The 19,751-nt window shown below is 43.1% G+C and overlaps 1 protein-coding gene across 1 annotated transcript; it reads right to left on the reverse strand.

Moving 5' to 3' along the window:
• Positions 1-1,160: 1,160 nt before the first annotated feature.
• On the reverse strand, positions 1,161-8,604 carry LOC106570651 (cholecystokinin). Its single transcript, XM_014143121.3, has 4 exons — positions 8,480-8,604; positions 6,430-6,550; positions 5,961-6,116; positions 1,161-2,850 (listed from the first exon to the last, which is right to left on the reverse strand). Exons 1-4 carry the CDS (start codon positions 8,483-8,485, stop codon positions 2,714-2,716), a joined length of 420 nt encoding a protein of 139 aa, XP_013998596.3. The 5' UTR covers positions 8,486-8,604; the 3' UTR covers positions 1,161-2,713.
• Between the last annotated feature and the right edge of the window lie 11,147 nt (positions 8,605-19,751).

Raw genomic sequence — 19,751 nt, forward strand, 5'->3', positions numbered from 1 at the left:
AATTAATTGTATCACAATTCCAGTGGGTCAGAAGTTTACACACCAGCTGTGTGTACTAAGTTGACTGTGCCTTTAAACAGGTTGGAAAATTCCAGAAAATGATGTCATGGCTTTAGAAACTTCTAATAGGCTAATTGACATAATTTTAGTGGAAGGCTACCTGAAACATTTGACTCAAGTTCAACAATTTAAAGGCAATGCTACCAAATACAAATTGAGTGTATGTAAACTTCTGACGCACTGGGAATGTGATGAAAGAAATAAAGCTGAAATAATCATTCTCTCTACTATTATTCTGACATTTCACATTCTTAAAATATAGTGGTGATCCTAACTGACCTGAGACAGGGAATATTTGCTAGGATGAAATGTCAAGAATTGTGAAAAACTAAGTCTAAATGTATTTGGCTATGGTGTATGTAAACTTCCGACTTTAACTGTACATGCTAAAATCAGCACTGCTCATACATAGGCCTAAATATTTATGATACTGGTTTTTCATCCTTGCCTTTTAATCAGAGACTGATTCAGACCTGGGAAACCAGCTGTGTGTACTCTCTGACCAATCAATGGCCTTAATAAATTAATCAATTAAAGTAATTGGTTAATTGAGAGAACTGAAAAGCAGCAGGACTGTGGTCCTAGAGGAGTAGAGCTGTGTATTCTACCAACTTGATGTACTATAATGGGCCACTGCTCACTATTTTAATGTCTAGTGTAAAGTCTTGAGGTTATACCATGAGTATATTATGTGGTTGACGCGTGTGTAAGTTGTTATCTGTGCGTCCATACTTGTGTGTGTGTGTGTTTGTGTGTATCTTTGGGAACTTCTGTTGAAATACTGTACATTCTCAACTTTTATTGATCCAGGTTCATCTCACTGAGAACTATGAATCTCTTTCCATCCACACCTGACCTTTTTATATTCCATACAATTCCCTCCAAAACCATAAACAGACAAAAAGCCAGGACAGAAAACGAGAACATTAAATAGCCTTTCTGCTAAATGTGGCATATGTACAGTGGCAAGAAAAATGATGTGAACCCTTTGGAATTACCTGGATTTCTGCATAAATTTGTCATAACATTTGATCTGATCATCATCTAAGTCACAACAATAGACAAACAGTCTGCTTAAACTAATAACACACAAACAATGATACGTTTTCATGTCTTTATTGAACACATCATGTAAACATTCACAGTGCAGGGTGGGAAAGTATGTGAACCCTTGGATTTAATAACTGGTTGACCCTCCTTTGGCAGCAATAACCTCAACCAAACATTTTCTGTAGTTGTGGATCAGACCTGCACAACAGTCAGGAGGAATTTTGGACAATTCCTCTTTACAAAACTGTTTCAGTTCAGCAATATTCTTGGGATGTCTGGTGTGAACTTCTCTCTTGAGGTCATGCCACAACATCTCAAATTGGGTTGAGGTCAGGACTCTGACTGGGCCACTCCAGAAGGTGTATTTTCTGCTGTTGAAGCCATTCTGTTGTTGATTTACTTCTGTGTTTTGGGTCGTTGTCCTGTTACATCACCCAACTTCTGTTGAGCTTAGATTGACGGACAGATAGCCTTACATTCTCCTGCAAAATGTATTGATAAACTTGGGAATTCATTTTCCCGTCAATGATAGCAAGCTGTCCAGGCCCTGAGGCAGCAAAGCAGCCCCAAACCATGATGCTCCCTCCACCATACTTTACAGTGAGGATGAGGTTTTGATGTTGGTGTTGTGTGCCTATTCTTTCTCCGCACATAGTGTAGTGTGTTCCTTCCAAACTACTCAACTGTAGTTTCATCTGTCCACAGAATATTTTCCCAGTAGCGCTGTGGAACATCCAGGTGCTCTTTAGTAAACTTCAGACCTGCAGCAATGTTTTTTTTGGACAGCAGTGGCTTCTTCCGTGGTGTCCTCCCATGAACACCATTCTTGTTTAGTGTTTTACGTATCATAGACTTCTCAGCAGAGATGTTAACATGTTCCAGAGATGTCTGTAAGTCTTTAGCTGACACTCTAGGATTCTTCTTAACCTCATTGAGCATTCTGAGCTGTGCTCTTGCAGTCATCTTTGCAGGATGGCCACTCCTAGGGAGAGTAGCAACAGTGCTGAACTTTCTCCATTTATAGACAATTTGTCTTACCGTGGACTGATGAACATCATGGCTTTTAGAGATACTTTTATAACCCTTTCCAGCTTAATGCAAGTAAACAATTCTTAATATTATGTCTTCTGAGATCTCTTTTGTTCAAGGCACATCAGGCAATGCTCCTTGTGAATAGAAAACAAAACATGTTTTTTTTTTTTTTGGGCAGGGCAGCTCTAACCAACATCTCTAATTTCGTCTCATTGATTGGACTCCAGATTAGCAGACTCTTGACTCCAACAAGCTTTTGGAGAAGTCATTAGCATACTTTTTCCAACCTTCACTGTGAAAGTTTAAATGATGTATTCAATATAGACAAGAAAAATACAATTATTTGCATGTTATTAGTTTAAGCACGCTGTGTCAGATCAAATTTGATGACCAATTTATGCAGAAATCCAGGTAATTCCAAGGGGTTCACATACTTTTTCTTGTCACTGTAGATACTGTATATTGCATCATATAGTGTTTACAAACAAATGTACATCAAATACAGAATAAATATACTCTCATGAGCAGACAGTGACTTGTTGTTCTTTTCTTGTAGAGAGGGACTACTTTTCTACGAGGAGTGCTCGTTTTCTTCTGCGCTGCGGCGGCCAAAGTCCATCCACCCGGTGTAGTCTCGGTTTTTTATCAGGTGGTTAGCACTGAGACCACTGGCTCTGCTGTTCACTGTTGAGTTCTCACTTATGTAACCTAGAGGGAGGGAGGGAGGGAGGGAGAGAGGGAGGGAGCAGGGAGGGAGGAGGGGAGGAGTGGAGGAAGGGAGGGGGGAGAGCGAAAGAGGGAGAGCTATAACACCGGTTTTTATCTTTTACTGGTGTGATGGTAATATAGGACGAGGCTGACACTGGAAAAATCTGACCGTGGTGGTTTGACTGGCGTGTGATGGTAATATCCATGGTGTTAGTGTCACTGTGGAGCTTTTATCACTCCCCTCACTACCTCACACACACACACACACACACACACACACACACACACACACACACACACACACACACACACACACACACACAGTCAGTCAGTCAGTCAGTGTAGGAGGTGTAACTGTCAAGCATGTTACATCTAGTCCTCTCACATGCTCCCTTTGAGCCAAGGCACTTCACAGGCCTCAGAAGGATCTCTCTCTCTCTCTCTGTGTGTGTGTGTGTGTGTGTGTGTGTGTGTGTGTGTGTGTGTGTGTGTGTGTGTGTGTGTGTGTGTGTGTGTGTGTGTGTGTGTGTGTGTGTGTGTGTGTGTGTGTGTGTGTGTGTGTGTGTGTGTGTGTGTGTTTGTGTCAGAGGCCAGTGTTCTAAGCCCAACCCTCTGTCTGGTTATAGAATTAATAACAGCTTTTACTAATGAGGTTCAGAGGCACAATTACACCACTCCCTCTCTCTCTCCATCGCTTTCAATGACCCATCTTTATCTCTCCCTCTCTCTCCATCTCTTTCAATGACCCGTCTTTATCTCTCCATCTCTTTCAATGACCCGTCTTTATCTCTCCCTCTCTCTCTCTCCATCTCTTTCAATGAACCGTCTTCATCTCTCCCTCTCTTTCTCCATCTCTTTCAATGACCCGTCTTTATCTCTCCCTCTCTCTCTCTCCATCTCTTTCAATGAACCGTCTTCATCTCTCCCTCTCTTTCTCCATCTCTTTCAATGACCCGTCTTTATCTCTCCCTCTCTCTCTCTCCATCTCTTTCAATGAACCGTCTTCATCTCTCCCTCTCTTTCTCCATCTCTTTCAATGACCCGTCTTTATCTCTCCATCTCTTTCAATGACCCATCTTTATCTCTCCCTCCATCTCTTTCAATGACCCATCTTTATCTCTCCCTCCATCTCTTTCAATGACCCATCTTTATCTCTCCCTCCATCTCTTTCAATGACCCATCTTTATCTCTCCCTCCATCTCTTTCAATGACCCGTCTTTATCTCTCCCTCCATCTCTTTCAATGACCCGTCTTTATCTCTCCCTCCATCTCTTTCAATGACCCATCTTTATCTCTCCATCTCTTTCAATGACCCCTCTTTATCTCTCTCCCTCTCTCTCTCTCTCTCTCTCTCTCTCTCTCTCTCTCTCTCTTTTGTGCTCCAGCTCTTTATCTGACCCTTCACCCTCTTTCTTTCTCCCCCCATGTCTCTGTCTCATTTACAAAGTAGAGGTATTTACATAATAACAGACTATATGTATAGCTATGATTTCATGGTACAAAGTGTAAACAGGAACTTTTGAAACATTGAAGTTGGAATCTCTGGCTTGTTGAGTTTGACACTTGAACTCAGCACATGAATATTTATCTCACATGGAAGTGGTTGATGTTAAAGGACTGTGAATCTTCTAGAGCTTGAGTGTAACGGCACCTCTTATAGAGTACAGCTCTAATACTAACTTCAGTAAAGTAAAATAAAGTTATTGCCTGCTACTTTTTGTAACCCAATTCAAGAACATGCTATCTGAGAGCACCATAAGATCATCTTTAAACTGTCTGTCTTCAGTAGCCCCATGCTACTGTCTGTCTGTTTTCTGTCTGTTCTCTGTCTGTTCTCTGTCTGTATGTGTGTCTATAGAGATACTATCACTGACAAAGCAGATACATTTAAGAAGATAGAAGGAAAGACCAGAAAAGATATACACACTCACACGTGTACAAACTACAGATTTCTTTTCACAACCACCAGCCATCTGGATCAACAACTCACTCTCACTGTCATAGCAACCAGAGAAATAGAGACAGGTTCTAAAGGGACTTCAACTCACTCTCGCTGTCATAGCAACCAGAGAAATAGAGGCAGGTTCTAAAGGGACTTCAACTCACTCTCGCTGTCATAGCAACCAGAGAAATAGAGACAGGTTCTAAAGGGACTTCAACTCACTCTCGCTGTCATAGCAACCAGAGAAATAGAGGCAGGTTCTAAAGGGACTTCAACTCACTCTCGCTGTCATAGCAACCAGAGAAATAGAGACAGGTTCTAAAGGGACTTCAACTCACTCTCGCTGTCATAGCAACCAGAGAAATAGAGACAGGTTCTAAAGGGACTTCAACTCACTCTCACTGTCATAGCAACCAGAGAAATAGAGACAGGTTCTAAAGGGACTTCAACTCACTCTCGCTGTCATAGCAACCAGAGAAATAGAGACAGGTTCTAAAGGGACTTCAACTCACTCTCGCTGTCATAGCAACCAGAGAAATAGAGACAGGTTCTAAAGGGACTTCAACTCACTCTCGCTGTCATAGCAACCAGAGAAATAGAGACAGGTTCTAAAGGGACTTCAACTCACTCTCGCTGTCATAGCAACCAGAGAAATAGAGACAGGTTCTAAAGGGACTTCAACTCACTCTCGCTGTCATAGCAACCAGAGAAATAGAGGCAGGTTCTAAAGGGACTTCAACTCACTCTCGCTGTCATAGCAACCAGAGAAATAGAGGCAGGTTCTAAAGGGACTTCAACTCACTCTCGCTGTCATAGCAACCAGAGAAATGAGAGACAGGTTCTAAAGGGACTTCAGAAAATATTCTCTTGAAGAGAACAATGTGAGCTCTTTCATCTCTCTCTACACACACACGCTCACACTCACACACACACGCTCACACTCACACTCTCGTCTTAGGTCTCTCTTTATGTAGTGTTGTGTTGTCTCTCTTGTCATGATGTGTGTTTTGTCCTATATTTTTATAGGACAAAATTGTATTATTAATATTTTTATTTTGAATCCCAGGCCCCGTCCCCGCAGAAGGCCTTTTGCCTTTTGGTAGGCCGTCATTGACATGCCTAGTTATATAAAAGGTAAAATATTTTTTATAAAAAAAATGTAATTCACCTTTCTGTGAGGAGATGAGTCTAGCCAACAGTTCACTGAGTTTGGCTCTGGAGTCTCTGCCTTCTCCCATATATGGGTTGGTATTGACCAAAGGAGAGGAGTGAGTATGTCTGAGGCATGGCTCGGAGAGGAAGTGGGCTTTGGTTTCGAGACGTGCTATGAAAGGAAATACAAACCACCTTGTTAGCATTTGTAAACTGTCTTGGGTTGTTTTGATGAAACTAAATGACATAAACAAATAATGATAATATCATGAATTAAATCTTTTATTGCTATAGCATCTTTCTAGAGCCCATGGATTGCCATAAAAAAGCGTAAACATTCATATCATCAGGGTACCGGTTTCAACAAAAACATATCCATCGTTCCTTTGTACCGGGAAAGCTAAATCAAGCGCAGCTCAGGTATTTTAACGTACTTGATAGAAATGTATTCAACATCCGGATGTGGCACCTCTCCCTGTTCTTACCTTCAGAGGGAGGGGGCAGGGCAGGGCTGCTCTCTTGGAGGGGGGGAGAGAAGTGGGGGCGTCCCGAACAGCTAGTGCACAGGACCACCAGCAGAACAAACACACACAACCCTGCAGTCATCTAGGGGAGAGAGTGGAAGAGAGAGCGGGGAAGAGAAAGAGGGGAAGAGAGAGAGAAAGCGGGGAAGCGGGAGAGGGGGAGAGAGAAGGGAAGAGAGAGGGAGAGAAGGGGAGAGAGGGGAAGGAGAGAGCGGGGAAGAGAAAGAGGGGAAGAGAGAGAGAGCGGGGAAGAGGGAGAGAGAGAGGGGGAGAGAGAAGGGAAGAGAGAGGGAGAGAAGGGGAGAGAGGGGAAGAGAGAGAGAGAGCGGGGAAGAGGGAGAGAGAGAAGGGAAGAGAGTGGGAGAGAGTTGGGGAGAGAGGGGAAGAGAGAGCGGGTGAAGAGAAAGAGGGGAAGAGGGAGAGAGAGAAGGGAAGAGAGAGGGAGAGAAGGGGAGAGAGGGGAAGAGAGAGCGGGGAAAAGAAAGAGGGGAAGAGAGAGAGAGAGCGGGGAAGAGGGAGAGAGAGAAGGGAAGAGAGGGAGAGAAGGGGAGAGAGGGGAGGAGAGAGCGGGGAAGAGAACGAGGGGAAGAGAGAGAGAGAGCGGGGAAGAGGGAGAGAGAGAAGGGAAGAGAGGGAGAGAAGGGGAGAGAGGGGAAGAGAGAGCGGGGAAGAGAAAGAGGTGAAGAGAGAGAGAGCGGGGAAGAGGGAGAGAGGGAGAGAAGGGGAGAGGGGGAAGAGAGAGCGGGGAAGAGAAAGAGGGGAAGAGCGAGAGAGAGCGGGGAAGAGGGAGAGAGAGAAGAGAAGAGAGAGGGAGAGAAGGGGAGAGAGGGGAAGAGAAAGGGGAGAGGTGTAGTGGGAAGGAGAGGGGAGAGGTGTAGTGGGAAGGAGAGGGGAGAGGTGTAGTGGGAAGGAGAGGGGAGAGGTGTAGTGGGAAGGAGAGGGGAGGAATTGCAAGATAAAGGTGGAAATGGTTAAACTGCTTCTTTCTACTTTTTACTCTTTCTCTCTCTCTTTCTCTCTCCTTTCTCTCTCTCCTTTCACCTTTCTCTCTCTTTCTCTCTCCTTTCTCGCTCTCTTTCTCTCTCCTTTCTCTCTCTCTTTCTCTCTCCTTTCTCTCTCCTTTCTTTCTCTCTCATTTCTCTCCTCCCACATCCTACAGTACCATGAGGATGTGGTTGGATGTTCCAACATGTAGAGAGCCACTCAAACCAAACCACATTTCATCTGTCTGTTGGTTTCAGCGCTGCTCCATTAGAAACCAAGCTACGTTACAACTCCATTAAAAACCAAAGCGTTGTTACAACTCCATTAAAAACCAAGCTACATTACCACTCAACTGATTTACTGAAAGTATATCCCACAGAGGCATTAGTGGTGTAATATTGTTATTGAATGTTCTGGAGGCACTTAGCCCCAAATGTCCCTCCCTTCCCCTTCACAGCTTCTTTCACGCATTCAGTAAAATTATTAATGAATTACCAAACTTCTTTCCAGATGAATATCAAAATATCAAAATAAAATATGCTACTCAAGAATAGAATAGAAACACTAAAGTTGATCTATTGACTTATTTTTACCATGAAAGATCAAATGAAACAAAGGTAAGTATGGCACGGTAAATGTTGTGATTTCTGATAGCAGTCTGTGAAGAGGTCTATGTGGAAGATTAGTGAGATCGCTGGCAGTTGATACAATCAATAAAGCTGCACTTCAGCCGATCATTCGCACACACTTCAACAGATCAATCATTATAGACACAGCAGTCCAAGCTACTTCAATTACCTACTTGATAAAACTCAACTTAACAAGAAAATATTGCATTTGGATTCATTAAAAAAAATATATATATTAAAAGATTGTTCTCCAAAGTTCTTGTTCTCATACCTGACTCAAGAACTACTATTTACATACAATTAGGTAATTAATTTGTTCTTAATTACATTTACGAATAAGAAAAACAAAGAAAAACTAACAGAGCGAGAGAGAGAGAGAGCATAAGTAATGTTCTTACCTTCATTAAAGAGATGGAGAGAGAGAAAAAGAGTGTTGGAGGAGTGTGTGTGAGAGAAGGATGAAGGAACTTCTCCGCTCAGAGAGACACCCCTTATATACACCCCTGCTCTCCACACTGTGTGTATGTGTGTGTGCGTTTTGTGTAAGCTTTTACCTCAATGATGACGCAGTTTGTGTGTGTGTGCGTGTGTGTGTGTGTGTGTGTGTGTGTGTGTGTGTGTGTGTGTGTGTGTGTGTGTGTGTGTGAGCTTGGTGATGCCCAGTAGAACCTCTAGGGGGTATTATTTATATGTTATACCAGACCAGCGAACCTCTTGGACTGCAATCAGTTGTACATAATTTGATCTACTGCTCCACAGCCATTTTTATACAGTCGTGTTCTCTATCTCTCTGACCATCCCTCTTTCTCTCTCTCTCTTTCTCTCTCCTTTCTTTCTTTCTTTCTTTCTTTCTTTCTTTCTTTCTTTCTTTCTTTCTTTCTTTCTTTCTTTCTCTCTCTCCCTCTCTCCCTCTCCCTCTCTCTCTCTCCCTCTCTCCCTCTCCCTCTCCCTCTCCCTCTCTCTCTCTCTCTCCCTCCCTCGCTCTCTCTCTCTCTCTCTCTCAGGTGATTGGATGGGAATCTGAGGGGTTAACGTATCGATCAGTTCTAATCAATAGTAATTGATCAGCTGTCTCAGGTTAATATCTTAATTAAGGGAACAGTATCCTAACAATCTAACAGAGGGTTTACAATGCTGTCACAGAGAGAAACTCTTCACCTGTTGTCTCCTCAAGCACCAAGTACCTTTTCAAGTCACCTGTTAAACATTATATAGTATATATCATTACCACAAATGAAGCTTGTAAGCATGTCTTTCTCTTATACTTTCTCCCTCTTTCTATACTATTCCTCTTACTCTTTTGCTAAAAAACTCTCCTCTCTCTCTCTCTCTCTCTCTCTCTCTCTCGTTATTTCTCTCTCCTTCTCTCTTTCTCTCTCAATTCAAGGGCTTTATTGGCATGGGGAAACATATGTTTACATTACCAAAGCAAGTGAAATAGATAATAAACAAAAGTGAAATAAATGATCAGAAATGAAGAGTAAATATTACACTCACAAAAGTTTCTAAGAATAGAGTCATTTCAAATGTTATATTAAGGCCATGAACAGTGCCTTCGGAAAGTATTCAGGCCCCTCCACTTTTTCTAAATTTTCTTACGTTACAGCCTTATTCTAAAATGGATTGTTTTTTCCACCTCATCAATCCACACACAATACCCCATAATGCTGCGGCAGGTAAAAATGACAAACAAGAACAGGTTTTTGGACATTTTTGCAAAAAAAAAAGGTATTCAGACCCTTTACTCAGAACTTCGTTGAAGCACTTTGGCAGTGATTACATCCTCGAGTCTTATTGGGTATGATGCTACAAGCTTGGCACACCTGTGTTTCTCCCATTCTTCTCTGCAGATCCCCTCAAGCTCTATCAGGTTGGATGGGGAGCGTCGCTGCACAGCTATTTTCAGGTCTCTCCAGAGTTGTTAGATCGGGTTCAAGTCCAGGCTCTGGCTGGGCCACTCAAGGACATTCAGAGACTTATCCCGAAGCCACTCCTGCATTGTCTTGGCTGTGTGCTTAGGGTCATTGTCCTGTTGGAAGGTGAACCTTCGCCCCAGTCTGAGTTCCTGAGTGCTCTGGAGCAGGTTTTCATCAAGTATCCCTCTGTACTTTGCTCCATTCATCTTTCCCTTTTCTTGTGTCAACAGGTCACAAATCTTGCTGCTGTGATGGTACATTGTGATATTTCACCCAATAGATATGGGAGTTTTTCAAAATTGGATTTATTTTCAAATTCTTTGTGGGTCTGTGTAATCTGAGGGAAATATGTGTCTCTAATATGGTCATACATTTGGCAGGAGGTTAGGAGGTACAGCTCAGTTTCCACCTAATTTTGTGGGCAGTGTGCCCATAGCCTGTCTTCTCTTGAGAGCCAGATCTGCCTACGGCGGCCTGTTTCAATAGCAAGGCTATGCTCACTGAGTCTGTACATAGTCAAAGCTTTCCTTAATTTTGAGTCAGTGACAGTGGTCAGGTATTCTGCCACTGTGTACTCTCTGTTTAGGGCCAAATAGCATTCTAGTCTGCTCTGTTTTTTTGTTATTTCTTTCCAATGTGTCAAGTAATTATCTTTTTGTTTTCTCATTATTTGGTTGGGTCTAATTGTGTTGCTGTCCTGGGGCTCTGTGGGGTCTGTTTGTGTTTGTGAACAGAGCCTCAGGACCAGCTTGCTTAGGGAACTCTTCTCCAGGTTCATCTCTCTGTAGGTGATGGCTTTGTTATGGAAGGTTAGGGAATTACTTCCTGTTAGGTGGTTGTAGAATTTAACGGCTCTTGATTTTGATAATTAGCGGGTGTCGGCCTAATTCTGCTCTGCATGCATTATTTGGTGTTTAACGTTGTACACGGAGGACAGTTTTGCAGAATTCTGCATGCAGAGTCTCAATTTGGTGTTTGTCCCATTTTGTGAATTATTGGTTGGTGAGAGGACCCCAGACTTCACAACCAAAGAGGTCAATGGGTTCTATAACTGATTCAAGTGTTTTTAGTCAGATCCTAATTGGGATGTTACATTTTGTGTTACTTTTGATGGCAAATGAGGCCCTTCTCGTCTTGTCGCTCCGTCACAGCTTTGTGGAAGTTACCTGTGGCGCTGATGTTTAGGCCGAGGTATGTATAGGTTTTTTGTGTGCTCTAGGACGACGGTGTCTAGATGGAATTTCTATTTGTTGTCCTGGCAACTGGACCTTTTTTGGAACAACATTATTTTTGTCTTACTGAGATTTACTGTCAGGGCCCAGGTCTGACAGAATCTATCTCTCTCTCTCACACCCACACCCTCACACTGTGTCTCTCTCTTTCACACAGTTTAGATGGAGGTGGTGCAACATTGGCTGTAGCCACACCGTGTGGGAGGTGCAGCCAAGCCTGTTCCAATCAGAATTGATTAGCCCTGCTGGTAGGTTTGTATGTGTATGTGTGTGTGTGTGTGTGTGAGTGTGTGTGTGTGTTTGGCCTTATACTCTGCACTCCCTGAAACGTTTTTTGCAAGTTTACAACCTGTAAGAAATGCACAGGTCTTAAAACAAGGTGATCCAGTACTTCATTAACCTGATGTATGGTAGAAAATGTACTTTCCCACTGGGCAAACCTGGGCAAATCCTGGTTGAATCAATGTTGTTTCTATGTCATTTCAATGAAATTACGCTGAAGCAACGTGGAATAGATGTTGAATTGACACCTGTGCCCAGTGGGTTGCTCTGACGTTGAGACATTCTGTAGGAGAAGACAGTTTGATCCATAGTTGAGAAATTCTTTAGGTGAGCCCTAGGACCATGCATCAGGATTACCTTGCCTGATTACTCCTGGCTGTCCCCAGTCCACCTGGTCGTGCTGCTGCTCCAGTTTCAACTGTTCTGCCTGCGGCTATGGAACCCTGACCTGTTCACCGGACAGGTTGTTTTCGACTCTCTCTACCACACCTGCTGTCTCGACCTCTGAATGTTCCGCTGTGAAAAGCCAACTGACATTTACTCCTGAGGTGCTGCCCTGTTGCACCCTCTACAACCACTGTGATTATTATTATCTGACCCTGCTGGTCATCTATGAACGTTTGAACATCTTGAAGAATGATCTGGACTTAATGACCATGTACTGTTATAATCTTCAACAGGACAGCCAGAAGAGGACTGACCACTCCTCAGAGCTTGGTTCCTTTCTAGGTTTCTTCCTAGGTTCATGCCTTTCTAGGGAGTTTTTCCTAGCCACCGTGCTTCTACATCTGCATTGCTTGTTGTTTGGGGTTTTAGGCTGGGTTTTTGTATAGCACGTTGCGACATCTACTGATGTAAAAAGGGCTTTTTAAATAAATGTGATTAATTGATTGAAAAAGGCATAGAGAGAGAGCGAGAGAGAGACCCTTGCCCAGGGCATTTCAATAACAGATTATAGACAGAGCCTCCATTTCGGTAAACACACTCAATAATTCATCCAACACGTTCTGTCTGTGTGTCTGCCTCTGTATGCTGGTGTTGTAGAGATAGTTTACTATGTTCCTCTAGTCATCTGGAGACTGGTGTTGTAGAGATGGTTTACTATGTTCCTCTAGTCATCTGGAGACTGGTGTTGTAGAGATGGTTTACTATGTTCCTCTGTCATCTGGAGACTGGTGTTGTAGAGATGGTTTACTATGTTCCTCTAGTCATCTGGAGACTGGTGTTGTAGAGATGGTTTACTATGTTCCTCTAGTCATCTGGAGACTGGTGTTGTAGAGATGGTTTACTATGTTCCTCGAGTCATCTGGAGACTGGTGTTGTAGAGATCGTTTACTATGTTCCTCTAGTCATCTGGAGACTGGTGTTGTAGAGATGGTTTACTATGTTCCTCTAGTCATCTGGAGACTGGTGTTGTAGAGATTGTTTACTATGTTCCTCTAGTCATCTGGAGACTGGTGTTGTAGAGATGGTTTACTATGTTCCTCTGTCATCTGGAGACTGGTGTTGTAGAGATGGTTTACTATGTTCCTCTAGTCATCTGGAGACTGGTGTTGTAGAGATGGTTTACTATGTTCCTCTAGTCATCTGGAGACTGGTGTTGTAGAGATGGTTTACTATGTTCCTATGGTGGAGACTGGTGTTGTAGAGATGATTTACTATGTTCCTCTAGTCATCTGGAGACTGGTGTTGTAGAGATGGTTTACTATGTTCCTCTAGTCATCTGGAGACTGGTGTTGTAGAGATGGTTTACTATGTTCCTATAGTGGAGACTGGTGTTGTAGAGATGGTTTACTATGTTCCTCTAGTCATCTGGAGACTGGTGTTGTAGAGATGGTTTACTATGTTCCTCTAGTCATCTGGAGACTGGTGTTGTAGAGATGGTTTACTATGTTCCTCTAGGCATCTGGAGACTGGTGTTGTAGAGATGGTTTACTATGTTCCTCTAGTCATCTGGAGACTGGTGTTGTAGAGATGGTTTACTATGTTCCTATAGTCATCTGGAGGACAGAGGAGGAAACAGGGATGAGAGGAGAGGGATGAGAGGAGAGAGGGATGAGAGGAGAGGGATGAGAGGAGAGGGATGAGGGATGAGAGGAGTTGAGAGGAGAGATGGATGAGAGGAGTTGATATGCAGGAGAGAGTGCTAGAATCACACAGTAATTAAAACAGTCGTCGTCAGACCACACATGTCAATCAGATCGATTAGTACAAACAACCTGCTAATGAAAACATTGTTTCACCTGGTTCTTTTAACGAAGCGTGTATGTGTGAATTTCACCTGATTCAGATTTTTAAATGGTTACATTTTTGCAAGGCAGTTTAGACTGCTAACCAAGGTTTATTCTCACATACATTACTATTCATTGGAATTACATTTATTTTCCAATTACTTCGTTTTTTTACAATCACTTTGGCACTAATTTCAGATTCCTTGTGGTCATTTTTCAAAACTCGAAACTCAAAACGATCATCGCTTGTAACACAAGCAGTCCAATGTTCAAACATTGCATTGTTCATTCATATCTTTAAAGAAACCTTGAACTTGCAGAATCATTGGTTAAAATAACTAATTTATCATTAAATACCATAGGAACATTAATTTAGATCAACCACACACAAGATACCGATAGTTTCACTCTGTAGTTGTTCGTACAATCATTAAATATTGTAGTACAAAATATGTGATACATGTTTCATTATGGTACTATGCGTAAATACATCACTGTAAAAGGACTAGTAGAGAGACAAAATCTAACAAAATCTGAAATGTATTGATGAAATACAATAAAATCACAACATAGGTTTCTTTGAATCAAAGCAAAAAATAATTAGCTACAAAAAGAAAAAACTACAGTAAAACATCAACTGCAGTGTTCCTCACCTGGCTTACAGTACTTCTATATTTCCATCAACCCTGTCTTGTGGATTTGGCCACAGGTTCTCATCCACATCACAATGGATGTTTTCATTAGCCAAACATCTTGGAAAGAATCTTCGGGCGAATCCAGACCTGGCACTGATCTGCCGTGGTGTCATTGCATGCGGCATCCATGGCCTGGAGAAGGGTGGCTTGTTCGTGAGGGCGCCTATCATATACCTTCCACCTCCATGTGGAGAAGAATTCCTCAATCGGGTTAAAGAAAGGAGAGTATGGGGGTAAGTACAGGGTGGTAAATTGTGGATGGGCCTGAAACCATGCTTGCACCGTTTGAGCATGGTGGAACCTGACATTATCCCACACAATGACATAGGTCACACCATCAACTCTACAGACCTGATTTAGCTCATCAAGGAAGGTTACAAGGAGAGCTGAATATGACATGGTGATGTTGGCCCCACGTTGTCCGGGTACTTGGATGGTTGGCCGCTGGCCAATGAAATTCCGACCTCTCTTCCTTGTCTTGCCAGGTTGAAACCTGCCTCATCCAAAAAAGAGGAATTTGTGATGGTTTTTCATCAGCATCCAGCTCCATCACCCTCTAAAAATACATTTTGGAAAGAGGATTACTGATTACGATGATGTAGAATTTTGGGGGAATTTTTCACAACAGGCATCTTTAAACTGAACACACCTGAACATTCTCAGTCCTCAGTTGCTTCACTCTGTCTGCATTTCTTTCAAAAGGCACATGGTAAAGCTGTTTTAGACACCTGGTGCCTTTTCAGCATGCGTGCAATATTCGGCAAACTTATGGCTTCCACATTGTTTAACATGTTGTCATTGTCCAAGACGTGCTGCTGAAATTCTGTAAGACGAATATCATTTCTGTCCCGAACCAAATTGACCACAGCCCGCTCTTGTTGGTCAGTCAGAATATTGCCTCTACCTCCCCTATTTGGCCTAGTCTCAATTCTGTGCATGCTGAAGACTTACCGGTTCTCATTGCGGAAAGTTCTGATGATTGAGGCCAAGGTTGATTTTCTGAGGTTTGGTTGAATCATTGTAGCTGCCTCAGTCATTGTCATGCCATGATTTACGACATGGTTAACAACTATTGCTCATATTTCATTGGACACTCTTTGCTGTTTGTGCCGCTGTCTTGGTCCGTGGCCTTGTCCTCTACCACGTTCCCCCACACCTCTCAAACGAGGCCCACGACCACCTCTCAGAAGGGTTGCTTGTCCCCTGTCATTTCTTTGACAACCAAGTCTTCCTCCTCTTCCTCATCCCGCTGTCACACCCTGATCTGTTTCACCTGTCTTTGTGATTGTCTCCACCCCCCTCCAGGTGTCGCCCATCTTCCCCATTATCCCCAGTGTATTTATACCTGTGTTATCTGTTTGTCTGTTGCCAGTTCATCTTGTTTGTGAAGTCAACCAGCGTTTTTGAATTCAGCTCCTGCTTTCCCCCAGTCTCTCTTTTCTCATCCTCCTGGTTTTTGACTCTTGCCTGTTCAGACCCTGTATCCGCCCTCCTGACCACTCTGCCTGCCCCTGACCCTGAGCCTGCCTGCCGTCCTGTACCTTTGCCCCAGCTCTGGATTACTGACCTCTGCCTGGCCTGACCATGAGCCTGCCAGCCGTCCTGTACCTTTTCCCCTGTTGCTGTAATAAACATAGTTACTTCGACACAGTCTGCATCTGGGTCTTACCTTGATTCCTGATATCAACTGCTTGACCTCTATTGTGACCTGGATCACCTGCCGGCTCCATGTTATCGCTATGTTGTTGTAGGTGGATACTACTCAATTCACTATATACTCGTACCACAATGTGAAATCAATCATCAGCAATGAATTGGCAGTATTGGAAAAGCAATTACAAGTGCCTGCATACATACACTCATCTTGCTCGTTCTAATGTTTGGTCAAATAATAACTAAAGCTCTCTACAGTTGAAGTCGGAAGTTTACATACACCCTAGCCAAATACATTTAAACTCAGTTTTTCACAATTCCTGACGTTTAATCCCAGTAAAAATCCCTGTCTTAGGTCAGTTAGGATCACCACTTTATTTTAAGAATGTGAAATGTCAGAATAGTAGTAGAGAGGAGGATTTATTTCAACTTTTATTTCTTCCATCTCATTCCCAGTGGGTCAGAAGATTACATACACTCAATTAGTATTTGGTAGCATTGCCTTTAAATGGGTTAACTTGGGTCAAATGTTTCAGGTAGCCTTCCACAAGCTTCCCACAATAAGTTAGGTGAATTTTGTCCCATTCCTCCTGACAAAGCTGGTGTAACTGAGTCAGGTTTGTAGGCCTCCTTGCTCACACACACTTTTCAGTTATGCCCACAGATGTTCTATGGGATTGAGGTCAGGGCTTTGTGATGGCCACTCCAATACCTTGACTTTGTTGTCCTTAAGCCTTTTTGCCACAACTTTGGAAGTATGCTTGGGGTCATTGTCCATTTTGAAGACCCATTTACGACCAAGCTTTAACTTCCTGACTGATGTCTTGAGATGTTTCTTCAATATATCCACATCATTTTCCTCCCTCATGATGCCATCTATTTTGTGAAGTGCACCAGTCCCTCCTGCAGCAAAGCACCCTCACAACATGATGCTGCCACTCCCGAGCTTCACGGTTGGTATGGTGTTCTTCGGCTTGCAAGCCTCCCCCTTTTTCCTCCAAACATAACGATGGTCATTAAGGCCAAACAGTTCTATTTTTGTTTCATCAGACCAGAGGACATTTCTCCAAAAAGTATGATCTTTGTCCACATGTTCAGTTGCAAACCGTAGTCTGGCTTTTTTATGGCGGTTTTGGAGCAGTGCGGTCTTTCAGGTTATGTCGATATAGGACTTGTTTTACTGTGGATATAAATACTTTTGTACCTGTACTTCCTCCAGCATCTTCAAAGTCCTTTGCTGTTGTTCTGGGATTGATTTGCACTTTTCGCACCAAAGTCCGCACCAAAATAGCATAACCTGACTTGGCCCATCCTCATTTACACCATCATCCATGATATGACAAAACCCAGCCTCATCTACACCACCATCTATAGCCTGACTAGTCCCAGCCTCATCTACACCACCATCCATAGCATGCCTCGACCCAGCCTCATCTACACCACAATTTGTAGCATGACGAGGCCCAGCCTCTACTGCCTGCGTCTCATGACCCCTGCACGTTGACCTCGATTTCCCCCACTGGCGCTTGTACCCTTACCTTGTCTATGACCTTTATGTGGGCACGCAAAGCTCTTATGCCCTAAATCCCCACACTCAAAGCACCGTAGACTATCTGTTCTGGCAAACCCAGCATAGAGCACCGTAGAGCCCCTCCCCATGCCTCATTGTTATTCAGAAACATAAACACTTGCCTCCGGAACGAAACAACATGCTTGACGGCATCTGCCTGAAAACCTGCAGACAGTACACGAAACCCACTAGCAAACTTACCAAAGCGACTCAGCTCTTTCCTGATTTGATAATCCATAATAAACGGATCGAGGGAGTAGAAGAAGGAGAAATTGGCACCAACACACCCCTTACAAATATTCTACTAGCAATCAGCCTACCCACCAAATTTGCTCGGCGACAGGGAGCAGAATCTCCTCCACCTTAATTCCATTCTCAGAAACGTCCCTTTTGTTTATCCATTTCACTTGCTCTGGCAATGTAAACATATGTTTCCCATGTCAATAAATCCCCTTGGAGGGAGGGAGCGAGGGAGAGAGGGAGAGAGGGAGGGAGCGAGGGAGGGAGGGAGGGAGGGAGAGAGGTCGACGTCACCGACATCACCGACCTTCTAGCCATCGCCGATCCACTTTTCATTTTCCATTGGTTTTGTCTTGTCTTCCATCACACTTGGTTCCAATTCCATCAATTACATGTTGTGTATTTAACCCTCTGTTCCCCCCCATGTCCTTGTCCGTAATTGTTTGTTGTCAGTGCTTGTGCACGTTATGTTCTGGTGTGCGTCGGGTTATGTACCCATTTCTTTTATTGTTAGGTATCCGGTGGGTTTTGATGATTAAACTGAGCCGTTGGAAACAGTTTTGCTCTTCTGCGTCTGACTTCTCTGCCGCCAGTACGCATCCCTGACACAGACCTGGCTCTCAAGAGAAGACAGGCAATGTGCACACTGCCCACAAAATGAGGTGGAAACTGAGCCGCACTTCCTAACCTCCTGCCAAATGTATGACCATATTACAAAGAATTCAAAAACAAATCCAATTTTGATTAACTCCCATATCTACTGGGTGAAATACCACAGTGTGCCATCACAGCAGCAAGATTTGTGACCTGTTGCCACAAGAAAAGGGCAACCAGTGAAGGACAAACACCATTGTAAATACAACCCATATTTATGTTTATTTATTTTCCCTTTTGTACTTTAACTATTTGCACAAAGAGAGAGAGGGGGCAGTGTACAGGTGCACATTGCCAAGGCGGTGGGAACCTCTCCATCTGCTCAGCAAGCCCTGGCATGTCAGATATGAAATACTGGAGCTTAAACACTGAGATACCCAGCGCACGCACACATGCATACACACACATATATATATATACACACACACACACCATACACACACACACACTTAACATGTACTGTAGATGCTTCACAGATGGACTGTCAGTCAGTCTGGGTGGAACACTGAATCCATCCAATTATCACTGACTGGGACGTGTGATGTCATAACAGAACACACACACATTTAAACACACACTCACAGTTCTACAGAATGAAGAGCTAATACTGTGTGTTAATCTTTGATGTGCCGTGTCTGGTAACACACTATATATATATATATACACCGTGGATAACGCTCACCTTAGTTATACACAACACACACCATTCATCTTACTATTATAATTCCTATTGTGTAATGTTGCTACTTCTGTATTCCTTCATGTAGAATTATAGATCACAGGAGCTGTTTAGGAGACAAAATAGCTTCAGATGGCTTGGTAATATTATTATTAATGAAAGTCAGTATAGGCCTAGCTCTCCTGAATCAATTTCTCTGTTTTCACCATTCACATTTCTCTGACACTGTGTCTGCATCGAAATACATTTTTATTTGAAACAAGTTTCAGAATGAAATATAATTTACGCTTATAAATGTACATGAAAATGCTTCTCATCCACCCACATATCCACACACACATATCCACACACACACACACATATCCACACACACACATATCCACACACACACACACACACACACACACACACACACACACACCACACACACACACATATCCACACACACACACACACACACACACACACACACACATATCCACACACACACACACACACACACACACACACACACACAC

This window comes from Salmo salar, chromosome 14 (assembly GCF_965601325.2).
Source record: "Salmo salar chromosome 14, fSalSal1, whole genome shotgun sequence".
Lineage (NCBI taxonomy): Eukaryota > Metazoa > Chordata > Actinopteri > Salmoniformes > Salmonidae > Salmo > Salmo salar.